We start from the raw sequence: 14,485 nt of genomic DNA, 5'->3' as shown, positions 1-14,485 counted from the left end.
TCAATTGTAACCATGTCAGATAATTTTGATCTGAACTTAAGAATTACTTCTGCTTAATATCAATAAAAAATAAAGTGCTTACAGGATTTCTAAAGAAAACAAAAGTAACAAAAAGTAACGAAAAGTAACAAAAATAAATACAGATATTGGACATTCTGAGAACCTTTTTGTTCTGAGAATTTCGCAACTTTTGGATTTTGCAAGTTTTTCAGATTATAATTATGCTCCGCGTGGAATTGCCAAGACCGCAGCGCGAAACCGTCTCAATTGCACAAAACAACCCCACCACGAGAGAAAGCAGCAGCTACCCCACCGCGCCCGGTGCGAAGGCCTTTTCACGGGACGCTCAGCAGCATGGGCCGCTTCTGCTGCACACACGGGTGGCGGCCGCGCAGTGGTTCCGTTGCTTGCTGTGTCCTATTAGCGGCGTGCCCTTATGCTAGTATTTCTTGTCACTGTTTAAGTTCAGAGATAAGAAGACTGCAATCTAGCGGTCAGGATATACGCTCAAAATGAAGCAACTGTCATGAATCTTGTATGATTTATTTATTTTTTTTTAATATCGATATTCCGTTCTTGAGAATCTAAACACAATCGCCAAACAAAATATCGCGATATACATGTGTATCGATATTTTCTTACACCCCTACAACTTGCTACTGTAAACAGCAGCTGGCAATGTTTGCCCCGCCTCCGAGTTCTTCTGATTGGTCCACTGCTTTGGAACTGACTGGCTGCGTGTAAAAGTTGAAATTCTTTTAACTTGACACGTCGTCTTAAAAACGCGGCGCTCGTGAGAGGCCCTGCAAAAAACACACATTGGAATGGAAAAACGCGTTCTGTGTGAACGGCCCCTAAGGCTAGGGAATACCCATAATGCACTGTGAGAGTCACCCGCCAAATTAATTGCCACGTCTCGCTAAAAGAGCACAAGTACACACTTGGTGTGTATAAACCCTTCTACCGTAGATACTCTCACCACTGTTGATGTTGTGTTGAGGAGAAAGTGTACAATAAGCTGCCCCATCTCTTAGATCATGGTCATCAGATGTCTTTGTACAAATCAGCTGTTTATAATGAATGCTTTTTCTGGCAGATTGCTACAAATTTTTCGCTCGCAAGGTACACGCGTTTATTTTAATTTTAACCGCTTTCAGACTGTGTAAGAGTGATGTGGCTATGTGCCTTGTTAGTTTAAGCTTTCTGATATTTTATGAGTATGCACTAAACTACACTCTCTTTAGCATATATTGTGTTTAAACTGTCAAAAGCACCCATGGTTGACATATACACAGTTGGTTTGTCTCAATCGAATGTACACATCTGGGAAAGAAATCACATGTGTATCAATATACTGATCTGTGCATTACTGTAGTTCTAGTACAGCAGCCTAATATGAGAATTAGTAGAATCCATGTTATTTATACGGGTTAATAATATGCATTTTCATTTTTTTCATTTGATTATTATATTTCTTACTTAAATGTTGCTTTTAAGGATACCTATACTGTACCTGAAAAAAAATTAAAGTAGTTTATTATGTTTTATTTTATTTGTCCATTTTATTTTTTTTCCTACCCCAAAGCCATCAATGCTTTTTTCCACAGGTCTTTGTAAAGACTTAAATTTAACTGCACCAATTTTAAGGCCATAAAAAGTGCAGTGGGGACCAAAAGACAAGTACTGCCATACAGCATAATGTGATTATTAAAATGAAAAAGGCTATGATTTAATTGAATAAACATGAGCACTGCAGGTTTTAAAGTCAGGTGTGCTATAAAATAAACAGGGAAAACAATTCAGATTAAATATTACAAAGGTGTACAAAACTTATATTTTTTTGTGCAAAAGATGTAAAAAAAAAAAAAAAAAAAAAAAAAAAAAAAAAAGTAAAAAATTAAAATTTTGGAGGCCATAATGTCAGTCATCAAACACTAAACTGGACTAGATCCAAAAAGCAACAGTCAAAGAGAACAAAGAGGTCTGAGACACCATTACTGCTTAAGTGGGACAAAAAAGGATCCAAGTCCTCTTTCAGGAACAGCGACAGTGTGAACATAAAGAAAACTGGGTCCTTTTCACTTGGTCCACTTAAAGGGGTCTGGGTTTCATTCTTTTAAAGAGGACTTAAAGGAGAAGTCCACTTCCAGAAAAACAATTTACGGATAATGTCAACCCGATTTCGAACTTCCAAAAGTCAGTTTAAATGCAGCTTCAACGATCACAAATGCGGTTGTAAACGATCCCAGCTGAGGAAGAAGGGTCAAAATGATCGGTTATTTTCATAAAAATAATACAATTTATATACTTTGTAATGTCTCGTCTTGTCTTACTCTGCCTGGAAAGTTAGGGTATGTCAAAAAACTCCCATCTCATGTTTTCCCTCTCCCTTTTGTTAAGGGTGTTTGATCTTCTTCACATGTTCACTTTGTAAAGACTGTGTCGGTACTTCTGCAGTGATGTAGGATGATTTTGAAATGATTTTTGAAGTTGAGGGAGAAAATATGAAAATATGAAGTTTTTCGACATACCCTAACTGCCTTGAGTCAGAATACACAGAGCTCAGGGAGAGCAAGACAAGACGAGCATTTGAGAATAAAAAGTATTTAAATTGTATTTTTTAGAATGAAAATAACTGATTGTTTCGCTAGATAAGACCCTTCTGTGAAGTAAAGAAAAACACTTTGATTAAATACAGACACTTGAAAAGTACTTTTAAAGAAAAATAAAAATACTTCACTACTGTCCACCTCTCTGTATAACCTTCATCAAAGTACGCTTATTTGCATATTAGACTAGAATACAGTACATGGGCCACTCCTGTGATGAGATTGTGATTGGCAAACTCTAGGATAAGCAATAAAATGGGGTATTCGCTGTGTCTTTTCCAGTTCTCTGCCTCGTCACTGAGACCCATCCAGTGCGCGAGAAGATTTCGCATCGCCTCTGGGAAAAGTTCAGTTGCCAGCTCCTCTGGAGGCGGCAGGTTCGTAATGTGCTCGATGTGTTGAGCCTTAAAGCCTTCCACGCGGTGGCTGATGGTGCCGTTGGCTGCATTGAACTGCTGGCCGAGCCAACCTGCCACAGCCTTCAGCAGACTGCTCGAGTAGACGGAGTAGCTCTGAAAATGAGTTTGAAACAGCGCCATCACAGTTTCCATCAGTCTTTCCTCATCAATCATCCCAGTAATACAGCACTCAACATAGTCCAGGATCTTTGTGGCAGTCTTTAAGTGTTCTGCTTCGATATTCGTTAATACCTTCACTTTCTCTCCTAGGCTGTGAAGTTTCTGCGCAAGTGAAGCAGACGGGCTTAAGTTTGTTTGCTCTGAGGAGCAGTAGTCATGGTCTGAAGATGATGAGATATCTGACTGATCTGTGCTTATTGGAAAGAAGTTTGTTTCTCCTTCGTTAGAGTCCCGATGAACTTGGTATGATGAACATGTATTGTTATTTTCCAAAACTGTTCGCGCCTCTTGATTATTTGGGGGTTGAACGTCCTGGGCACCGAGATGATAGGTCATGCTCAAGTTGTTGTCATTTATTCGAGATTTCCACAGATCCTTATAAACACAATTATTTAAAAAACATAAACAAAAAACTATTTATTAGAAATGTTAGTGATACAAGAATAGATAATAAAAATCATAAAATGACTTATGTTACCTGAAATGACTCCATAATTGAGAGCTGATCTTGTTTGCCATACAGTTCAAACGCTACTCGAAAAACTCCGTGAACGCTGTAGAACCACAGACTGTTGCTGGAGCGAGGAAGACGCAGCCCTTGGAATCTGCAGTCTGGAGATCAATATGAGAAATATTAACCTCTGACACACGCTCTAATTAACCCATCAATCGACCAGGTCAAGAAAATTGATCAACACATACCTGATGGGAAAACCAGCTTAGTTGCCAATCCTCGTTTAGCAAATTTGGCATGATATCTGGGCTGGTTTTCACTGCGAACGTCTGTGTCTGAAAACAGATCAGCTCCGAGAAAGAGAGGGATCATCTCATCCTACAAAGAGACAAAAAAAAAAGTTATTAATTAGAAGAATTATTTGATCACACAAAATCAATGCTCATACATTAATTAACTTTTTTTTTGAGAAATCATCTGTTCCTACAAAACAAAAAACAAAAAAAAAAAACTGTCTGTCTCTATTATATAGATTATGTAGAAGAAGAAGAAAAGTTCATTATGAACAATAATAAACTTCACATAAATTAAAGAGTTAATGTACATTACGTTACATTATATTAATACACACATTTAATGTATTAATTATCAAGAAAAGGTAAATACTAGCTGGAAAAACTAGCTTATATATATATATTTATTTTTTCTGATCGGATTTTGGCCATCAGACTGGATCTTGAAAATTAGTTTGTTCACTGCAAATAGGCTTATCTTGTGTAGTATTTTTGTCTTGTTTCTAATCAAAATATCTAACAATTCTTAAATTAAGATGCATTTACTAGATAAGCAAAATGACAAGATATTTTGTCTTTTTTTCTAGGGGAAAAAAAATCACTAAATTAAGTGCTGTTTGCTTAAAATAAGTAAAATTATCTGCCAGAGGACTGAGTAAAATACACTTGTTTTAAGAATATTTGACTTGCCCCATTAGCAGATCATTTTACTTATTTCTAGGGGGTAAAAAACTAAATTAAGTGCATTTTGCTTAAAACAAGACTAAATATCTTGTAGCGTTTTGCTTTTCTAGTCGATGCATCTTCATTTATGAATTTTTACATGTTTTGACTAGAAACGAGACAAAAATACTAAGTAAGATGAGCCTTTTTTGCAGTGTTGAAAAGAAAAAAAGGATTCTGAATTTTGATTAAATCACAAAATTCAATTCAGGTTTTGATCTGGATTTAATCAACAGTGTGTTGTTCCAAACGTTTTAGTAAGATTGGGATACTATTATTCTGATGCCAGCTGAAGGGTGGATTTCAAGAAACAAAAATGGAATCAAATTTTAAAACTGGTCCAAAAAAAAAAAAAAAAAAAAAAAACTACATTTTAACATGCAATATATCCCCAAATCCCCAAACAACTGTGAATATCAAACAAAAATATGATATTTCATTTAAAGTTTGTTTGTTTTAAATTACTGGTTGTAAAGTACAGTGTCACAATCATCAAAGATGGACCAGTCAGTAGTTATTTGTGTAAATACAAAGCAAAACTAGAATGCAAAACATTGCCATTCTAATAATGAGTGATTTACAAATACAATTCTGTCATGTGTACATGCATTTAACACTGCTGGCACACTCACCTCATTTGTGCTCGGTTTAGCAACACTAAACGAGTTGTTTTTTGTAAGATACAAGAACCGTATCCTCCTTTTCCCACACTCCCAATGAGACATACTGATGAGAGACACTGCTGCAGACATCATGATGGAGTAAACACACCACAGTCGGACAGAGAGCAACAAACATGTTAAAACACTGAACAAATTAAGTGTTTTTATTGCAGACGCGCTGCACGACTGCTCTTCACCGTCATCTCAGAACTGCAACACAGAGTCCGCTTTCGCTACGAACAGTTTGTTTGCATGTTTAAATGTAACGTTACACTACTTCCTGATTGTGGTCTCAGCCAATCAGCGGTCACGCGTCATCGCGTTGTAGGATTTGCCCTTTGAACCGCACGCGTCGCAGGTCGTGGTCATCAAACATGGCTGCGGTGGAGTTTGGAGACAGCGAATTATTCGAGCAGTTCGAAGAGAAAGCGCCAGAGCTCGGCCATATCACAGATGAAGCTGAGGATGATGAAGAGGGCGAGAGTTCAGCGCGACTGCGGGAGCTGCGACACACATTACAGGAGTGCGAGGAAACGATCGAGCGGCTGAACGCGGAGAATATCCTTACCGCGCCGAGCTTCACCCAAACACCCGAACACACTCACTGCTCCACACAGCTGCTGTTCCGCTCTTATTATCAGTGTACAACTGATTGTCTTCATCACAAGCCAGTGCAGAGACACGTGTGGGTGTTTGTTAGGTCCATTAACGATAGAAGAAACAGGATTCCGTTTGCAGCGACAGCAGAGAATATCTTATATTTACACCACCAGTCAGTAACGATATTTAATGTTTTTAAAGAAGTCTCTTCTGCTCATCCAAAGTACAGCAAAAACAGTACAGTTTTACTATTTAAAACAACTGCTTTCTCTTTGAATATCTTTTAAAATGTCATTTATTCCTGTGATTTCAAAGCTGAGTTTTAGCCTCATTACTCCAGTCACATGACCCTTCACAAATCGCTCCAAAGTTCTGTTTGGCTGCTCAAAAAACATTTACTATTATTATTATGTTAAAAACAGCTGAGTAGCTGAATTTGTTCAGGTTTCTTTGACGAATAGAAAGTTCAGAAGAACAGCATTTATCTGAAGTAGATTTTTTTAGAAACAGTATAAATGTCTTTATCATCACTTTTGATCAGTTTAAAGTATCCTTGTTAAATGGATTTATTTCTATAATAATGAATAATGTTGATCTTTAGATCATTCTATTCATCAGTAAATGTACTCAACTGTTTTAAATATTGATAATAATAATAAATGTTTCTTCAACAGTAAATCAGAGTATTAGAATGCTTTCTGAGGGATCATGTGACTGGAGTAATGATGCAAAAAAATTCAGCTTTAACATCACCGGAATAAATGACATTTTCACAAATACAGCAAAAGCAGCAATATTTAGATCAAATAAATGCAGACTTGGTGAGCAGAGAGACTTCTTTAAAAATATAAAACAATTTGACTGTTCAAACACTCTTGACTGGTACGGTCTTTGATCCATATTATAACTCTTATGCTGTCATTATTCTGATTTGTGATGCTTTTTTTATACGCAAAGCATACTGAAACTCCAATCTTTCACATTCTGCAAATAACATCAGGCATAATGTACAGGAAAAAATATGAATGTGTAGTGTTTAGAAACATGTCTTTCACAAATAAGCTTTAATGTCATTTTATAACCAGACAAATAATGATTTTTTTTTTTTTTTTTATGACTTATTATATGGTTATCAATATTTTGTGTGTCCCTAGTAAGTGTAACATTTATTATTTTAGTCTCTTCTTGTTGTCTGTGTCTGTTTTTGTTTTTTGTTGCGTGTCTCAAATTTGTACCTTAATGATGATCCACATGAGGAACTGAAGAGAAAGTTAAACATATTAAGCCGTCCTACGTGAGTAAAGTATGAGCTTATTTCAGTATATGATTAAACTGAGCGTTCATTCACATTTATTGACTATTGGTCATTTTTAATCCCAGGGGTGTAAAAATAGAAGATTCCAAAATCGATGGGCCGCTTTGTCAAATTAACTATGGAAACAACCTCATTTCCAAGTAGGTGTTTTCTGCACCACCCTTGATTTTAGTGTTTTTTTTCCCAAAATATCAGTGTTTTTGATTAATTCTCTTTGTGTGTGTTTAGGCAGTGTCGGACAGAAATGGAGGACTTCATCTGCTGTCTTGTCCAGAAGAGACTACAAGAGTGCAAAAACGATCCAGACGGCTCTGCTCCCAATGTCAAGCCACATGTACGCCGTTAATGTCACTGGTCGTTTCTTACAGTAGTCTTCATCAGTAAGCGTAAATGCTGTTTTTTCAATGTTCATAGAATTCAAGTTTCGTTATGGAGGAGAGCTACAAAGTGAAGACGTCCAGTGACTCCAAGCATATAAAAAATGCTTTCAGTGTGAGTTCTACAAACCGTTGACATAGCACCAGTTATGCAATTACTGAACCACCACAAATAAAACCTGTACTTCTTGTTTTGTTTTTTTTTTTAGATGATAGGGAGTGTTTTATACTTCACCAACTTCTGTGTTGATAAACTCGGCCAGCCGCTGCTGAATGAAAACCCCCAGCTGACTGACGGATGGGAGGTTCCCAAGTATCCTAAATATTTACAGCCAGCTGTGCACTCATGCATCCTCTGCTCTTGTTCATTTAGACCATGCTTTTAGTCTGTTTGAATCATGTCTATATACGTCACTGCTCCTGAATCACTGTTGCAAAGATACCAGCAGGTCTTTGGCCAGATCATTGCCATCGAAGGCCAAGAAGTGCAGATAAAGGAGAAAAGGTTTGATGTTGATGATATATTGATCTGTGGTGTTGTCAGACTCATGCTTGTGTTTTGCTCATTTTCTTTCTGTCTTTACAGGCCGAAACCGTGCTGTTTTAACTGCTGTTCTGAGGACCATCATCTGCGAGACTGTCCAGAGGTCTTTTTTCTTTACACACAGTGTTTCTGTTAATACTAGATTAATACTAGTACTAGAATAATACTAGAATACATTATTATGTTTTGAAATCAATGTAAGATCATGTATGTCTGAGTTATAAATCAGTCTTTTCTCACTGTTCAAGCCCAAAGATATGGCTCGTATCAATGAAAAGAGGAAGGAGTTTTCGCAGAATAACAACCAGAGCAACCAGCGCTACCATGCAGAAGAGGTCGAGGAGCGCTTCGCAAAGTACAAGCCAGGAATAATGAGGTCAGGTCTTTATTTACCGTAGTTTTCATGTAAAGCAAACATTTAAACACAAAAAAGTCTCAGAAGACAAAACAACAGTACGGTGGATTGAAATTAACAGAAGTAAAAACAAAACAGTGTAAAGAGTGTCAAAGGCCAATGTGTCTAATAAAGTAATATAAGGATGTTCAAACTTTTAAAATATCACAGTTGATTACATCATAAAAGCATTTAATGTGAAAGACATGAAGTGATCTTATTTCTACATGGCCTATGAGAGACTTCCAGATTCAGCCAAAACAATCTAAAATGCCATGATAAATCACAGTTTGTATTTGTTGTTTATCAGCTCTCTGAGCCAAACACAAAGCATTGGAACCGTGTCTTGTTTGCATCTCTGAAGAATCAATTTCTCTACTAAAATAACATAGAGAGAGATAGGCAGGCATTCATTTTTATTAGAAGATTAATAAATTAAAGAAGGTTTACCCACAAATAGCCCCCAAAATTGAACATTTGAGGAAACAGTCAAAAATATCAGTCAAGTGACTGTGAGGTTCACGGCATATGCGTAACTAATCAATGAACTGGTGTAACATCTAGAACTCTGCTTTCATTGCATTCAATGATTAGTTCATCCAAACTAATGAAATGAAAATTCTGTCATCATTTACTCACCCTCATGTTGTTCCAAACCAACTTTCATTCATTTTCAAAACACAAATATCTTATATTTTTAATGACAGCCCACATCAGAATTTGTCTTGCCAACTTCACCTGTCTGGTTTTAACTTTGCACTTTAACTTTATTTATTTATTGATAATTTTGTGTATTTCCAACTTTAGTTAATGGGTTAATAAATATTGCATTTGAAAACAAATAAAAAAAAATGGACACCAGTAATATTTCTGTAGTTTTCCCAGTGATGAGGGACACTGAGTCCACACTATAGATTTTAGACTGCTGTACTATTCGTCTGCACTGTCATCCAGTGTGTCTGCTGTGTCTTTAATGCCATATGGTGTGTGCTCAAACAGGGAATCAAAGACTTGTGTGTGTTAGGAGAAGTTGACTTTCAAAAATTATAGACCTGTTTGTACATTTTCTCATATCAGTTCGTTTCCTCAGAAAGAAATGCACTGTACATTTTAGTATATACGTTTAATATATCTGTCAGGAATTACGCTTTAGTGCACAGATGGTGTCAGAGCTAACAGACTTGGACTCACATTTTCATGTCATGTGATGTTGTTTTTAACAGGATTTCTGCAGGTCCTTAAAAAGTCTTCTATTTATTTGTATCAAACTTAAGACCATAAGTCTAAAATTGCATAAGAAAGTTTTGATAATAATTTCAAGAGGTCTTAAATTTGGGGACAGAAAGACCAGAATTGTGATGCAGCTTAATGTGACGGTTAAATTTCAATAGGCTATGATTTCAGTGAATATGAGTGCTGCATGTTTCCATAACTCGGGAACAGCCACTCCTGAAGGGCCAGCTGTTGTTTTTGTTTTGACCACTGCGAAAATCGACCCATGTTTTTTACCAGCAAACACGCAGAGCTGTAATGTGAACTGGTTTTATTTGTGCAGGTCTTAAAAACGGTCTTTAAAAGTCTTACATTCAAGCTCAAATATCCTGCAGAATCCCTGTTTAAGCTCCAAGCTCACTGAATTTTGACTCCAGCACTAATAACAAAAATGCATTTGGTCTTTCCACCAGTGTTTTTCCTCAAAATATTTTGATTTGGTAATGTAAGTAACTCAACTGAAATATATTTTTATTGTCTGTGTGTAGTCAAGAGCTCCTTGATGCTCTTGGGATCACTACAAACACGCTTCCTCCGTTCATCTATCGCATGAGGGAGCTCGGATACCCGCCCGGCTGGTTAAAAGAGGCAGAAATGGAAAACTCAGGCCTGATGCTCTATGATGGTAAGAGATTTCTGTTTTGTTATGGCCAGTGTTTAGTTTCTCAAATCCCTTAGGTTATGAAAACCCTTAATTGTAGTAGCTGGTAAAAGTATGGATATTATTACTAAGGGTTTTCTTGTGTAAGGGTTTTTTGCAGTTGGCCACAAGATCTCCACCTGTCATAAGCATGATTAAGGAAAGATAGTGTGTTTTAAGTAGAATATTCTGCCATTAATGAACTATTTGCTTTTCTTTGCAAGGATCAAACGATGGAGATGAAAATAACCACAGCCAAAAGATATCTTATGATGTCTCAAAGCTGGTTGACTTTCCTGGCTTCAATTGTTCTGCACCACCCAGCGTAAGAGACGTAAGTGTACACACTCCACACTCTCTTATTGCACACTAAACAGTTTGCATGCATTATGTGAGCACAGTGCTGCATTAGGATTGAACATAATAGAAAGAAATTGTACAAAAAAAATGTATGTACAGTCATGTGAAAACGTTAGGACACCCTATTGAATTTCATGGGTTTTCTGTATCAGGACTTAATAAAAAATTGTCTGGTCCTTGGCAGGTCTTAAAATTTGGAAAATAAATCCTCATATAAACAGTATCACATGACATATCACACAGTGTCATTATTTATTTAAGAAAAATGCAGCCAAGAGGGAAAGGCCATGTGTGACAATGTTAGGACACCCTATGAGTCAGTTGCCTGTAGATCCACTTTTAGCAGCAATAACTTGAATCATTAATTTTCTGTGTGACTTTATCAGTCTCTCACATCGTTCTGGAGGAATTTGGACCACTCTTCTTTTCAGCGTTGCTCCAGTTTATTGAGGTTTGTGGGCATTTGCTTATGCACAGCTCTCACCACTGCATTTGAGTCAGGATGAGCTCTAGACATGGACTGGGCTATTGCAACACCTTGATTCTTTTCTTTTCAGCCATTCTGTTGTAGATTTGCTGGTGTGCTTGGGATCATTGTCCTGTTGCATGACAGCGCCCTCGCATTTGACTCTAGAATACTTTGATATACAGAGGAGTTGATGGCCAACTCAGTGACTGTGAGGTGCCCAGGTCCTGTGGCTACAAAACAAGCCCAAAATGATCAGCCCTCCTCCAGCATGCTTGTCTTTTGGTATGAGGTGTTTGTGCTGATATGCTCTTTAGGTTTTCACCAAACTTGGCGCTGTGCATTATGGCCAAACATCTCCACTTCGGTCTCGTCTGTTCAAAGGACATTATTCTAGAAGACTTGTGTTTTGTTCAGATGCAACTTTGCAGACCTAAACTGTGCTGCAGTGCTGCAATGAAGCTTTCTTCTGCCAAGCCTTCCAAACATGACATTTTTGTCCCATATATTTCAAATGCTATTCTCATGAACTTTATCATGTAACATGTGAACTAAGGCCTGTAGAGTCTGAGGTGTAATTCTTGGGTTGTCTGCCATTTCTCTGAGCTTTACACGGTCTGATCTTGGGGTGAATTTTCTGGGACGTCCACTCCTGGAAGGAGAGGTGTCTGTTTTAAATGTTTTCCACTTGTGAATAAACTTCAAGTTGCTTGGAAATGGCCCTATTGCTCTTCTCAGATTGATGGCAGCAACAATTGCTTCTCTAAGATGATTGCTGATGTCTTACCTCCTTGGCATTGTGTTAACACACACCTGAAGGCTCCAGACCAGCAAACTGCCGAAGCTTTTGCTTTTATAGAGGCGCTCAGACTGATGATGATCAGTTAATCAAAGGTATTTGATCTGCAGTGCTTGACTGTTATTTACCGTCTTAATTCCAATGTTAACAGTAAGGTTGTCCTAACTTTGTCACACATGGCTTTTCCATTTTGGCTTTATTTTTGTTTAGTAAGTAATGATACGGTGCAATTTGTCATGTGGTGTTGTTCATCTGAGGTTTTATTTTCGAAATATTAAGACCAGCCAAGGACCCGTTTTTTTTTTTTTTTTTTTAATGATGTCCTGATGCGAAAAACCATGGAATTCAATAGGGTGTCCTAACTTTTTCACATGACTATCTACATCTATCTATCTATCTACATATATTTATATTTATATTTATATTTATATTTATATATATATATATATATATATATATATATATATATATATATATATATATATATATATATATATGTATATATATATATATATATATGTATATATATATATACACACCACCAAGAACAAAAATGTTGTTTATGACTATGCTTGTATTATAGATTATCTGGTCCATAATTAATGCACACTGATGTAAATCTGGGTTTCCCTCTTATAAAATGTATTTAAATCCATCACATTCTAATGCTTGTTTTTTTAAATTATTATTATTGACAGGATTTCAGGTCTTTCGGTTCTATTCCAATGCAGCCTCAGCACTGGAAGCAAAATTTTGCTGCTTTTTTAAGCAGTAACTTTCCAACGGTAAAAACATGTTATAGTATGTTTTCCTAGTTTATGTCCTTTATTCATATTTCCCAAATAATTGATGAGCTTGTGCATCCGTTTGTGCTCAGCAGGGCGGCAGCTGCAGTAAGAGACCTCATGAGTCTGAATCCACACCCATCAAGACAAAGAAACGGAGATCGAATTCAGGGAACCACGAATCAGATATGGAGTTAGAGTCAGGTACACAATTTGAATTATATAGTTACTATATTTGCATTAAACCTGTGTGCTTATAAAGTTTTTTGATGTGTAAAATTAAAGTTTTCATTTAGTCAAACATCAAGGTTAATAATCACTCAAATAAACAAATAAAAACACCATAATGATTTAGTGTTTGACCTCCTACAGATCATGACACGTCTCAGGTTAGATCTGATGGTTTCCAGTTCCACCCGCCACTTCCTCCTGGCTCCGCCTCTTTATCCGTCGCTCCTCCTCTACCGCTGGGAACGCCTCCATCCACACCACCAATCCCTAAGGGAACTCCACCGCCGACTCCGCCTACAAACGATTCCCCGTCCACTCACGCGAGAGGATTGACCGAGGGGGAGGAGTCAGAGGACGGGCTCACTCTGGAGGAACTAGAGGAGCAGCAAAGGCTTCTGTGGGCGGCCCTTGAGAAAGCAGATACTGCAACCAACAGTGATTCTGAAGCTGGAGCTTCTGAGACCCCCGTCCCGAGTTCCCCTAGCGTCATCACTTCACTTAAACTTGACTCGGAGGAAGACGGAGAAAAGATGGAGGATTCGATTCATACATATGAAATCAAGAGCACGCCATCTTCACCTGTGGAGCCAGTAACTAATGTTTGTGAGGATGAGAGGATGGATGAAACCGCCAGTGAGGGACAGGAAAAGCATTCGATCAATGATAGCGTGATCGATTTGCAAGCAGAGATGAGTGATATTATCGTCCTGGATGAAATTTACGAGGAAAACAGTAATCATGACGCAACAAATGGAACTTCAGACGCTCCGCAGATCAGCACGCAAGAGCCGAACGCTCAAGTGACTGACGATACGGAGGAGCCCGTCGTAAATAAAGTAACTTTCGTCCCACACCGGAGCAGATTTGCCGCAGGAATAATTCCTTTTGAGGACACGCCTGAGTTTACGGAGGTGGCAGAAGCAACAGGGGTTTACCTCAAGATTCGAGATTTACTAAAAGGCTCCCCGAGAAATCAGGCCAAAAACAAGAAATAATGGAAGTCGTCTGTTTTTACGGCCCACCTGTGGACAAGCAATGTTTTCTTCTTAAATTACAGTCCTTTTGTATGTAGTTTTACTTTGGTGCTTTGTATCTTTTTACTGCTATCGTGTGATTTTTAAGAACACAAAAAGGTTTCATTTGGTTTGTACCTGATTGTTAACTGACTGTAGGTAATGTTTTTTTTTATTTTTGTTTTTCTGTTTTCTGTAATTACACGTGTTATCGCTACATCTCATGTCATGCTGATTTGTGTGCCTGCCATAGATCTGTGTAATTTATTGTGAATATCGTTCAGCATAAGTTTCTTAAGAATTCTCACTGAATTAAAAGTTTTAACTTGAACTTGGTAGTAAAATTAAATCACTGCTCTTTAGATTTTCA

The 14,485-nt window shown here is 37.4% G+C and overlaps 2 protein-coding genes across 3 annotated transcripts; one reads left to right on the top strand and one right to left on the bottom strand.

The window, feature by feature from the left end:
* Positions 1-490: 490 nt before the first annotated feature.
* si:ch211-110p13.9 (uncharacterized protein LOC562347 homolog) lies at positions 491-5,635 on the bottom strand. The gene is made up of 4 exons (XM_051110519.1): positions 5,290-5,635; positions 3,890-4,019; positions 3,666-3,799; positions 491-3,562 (listed from the first exon to the last, which is right to left on the bottom strand). The coding sequence occupies exons 1-4, from the start codon at positions 5,410-5,412 to the stop codon at positions 2,780-2,782; spliced, it is 1,170 nt and encodes a 389-aa protein (XP_050966476.1). The 5' UTR covers positions 5,413-5,635; the 3' UTR covers positions 491-2,779.
* Positions 5,636-5,653: 18 nt separating this feature from the next.
* zcchc8 (zinc finger, CCHC domain containing 8) lies at positions 5,654-14,485 on the top strand. Of its 2 annotated transcripts, none has more exons than XM_051110510.1 (14): positions 5,654-5,879; positions 7,173-7,213; positions 7,300-7,374; positions 7,463-7,568; positions 7,649-7,726; positions 7,821-7,924; positions 8,051-8,116; positions 8,198-8,258; positions 8,404-8,531; positions 10,310-10,446; positions 10,686-10,795; positions 12,785-12,871; positions 12,964-13,075; positions 13,244-14,485. In XM_051110510.1, exons 1-14 carry the CDS (start codon positions 5,694-5,696, stop codon positions 14,095-14,097), a joined length of 2,145 nt encoding a protein of 714 aa, XP_050966467.1. In that variant the 5' UTR covers positions 5,654-5,693; the 3' UTR covers positions 14,098-14,485. The 2 variants fall into 2 exon arrangements, with proteins under 2 accessions (XP_050966467.1, XP_050966468.1); XM_051110511.1 differs by having other exon boundaries at positions 5,655-5,879; positions 12,967-13,075.

The sequence above is a fragment of the Labeo rohita genome, chromosome 5 (genome assembly GCF_022985175.1).
Source record: "Labeo rohita strain BAU-BD-2019 chromosome 5, IGBB_LRoh.1.0, whole genome shotgun sequence".
In the NCBI taxonomy this organism is placed as follows: Eukaryota; Metazoa; Chordata; class Actinopteri; order Cypriniformes; family Cyprinidae; genus Labeo; species Labeo rohita.
Note: the sequence above shows the minus strand (reverse complement) of the source record. Positions and strands in the feature narration are given on the sequence as shown.

Bases quoted from the DNA above. Each gene is read 5' to 3' on its own strand.
- si:ch211-110p13.9 (XM_051110519.1), bottom strand. From the start codon at position 5,412: ATGATGTCTGCAGCAGTGTCTCTCATCAGTATGTCTCATTGGGAGTGT. The intron at 4,020-5,289 runs GTGAGTGTGCCA...GTCTCTTTGTAG, and splicing joins CTAAACCGAGCACAAATGAG to GATGAGATGATCCCTCTCTT. The intron at 3,563-3,665 runs GTAACATAAGTC...TGTGTTTATAAG, and splicing joins CAATTATGGAGTCATTTCAG to GATCTGTGGAAATCTCGAAT.
- zcchc8 (XM_051110510.1), top strand. From the start codon at position 5,694: ATGGCTGCGGTGGAGTTTGGAGACAGCGAATTATTCGAGCAGTTCGAA. The intron at 8,259-8,403 runs GTCTTTTTTCTT...TCACTGTTCAAG, and splicing joins ATCTGCGAGACTGTCCAGAG to CCCAAAGATATGGCTCGTAT. The intron at 13,076-13,243 runs GTACACAATTTG...GACCTCCTACAG, and splicing joins AGATATGGAGTTAGAGTCAG to ATCATGACACGTCTCAGGTT.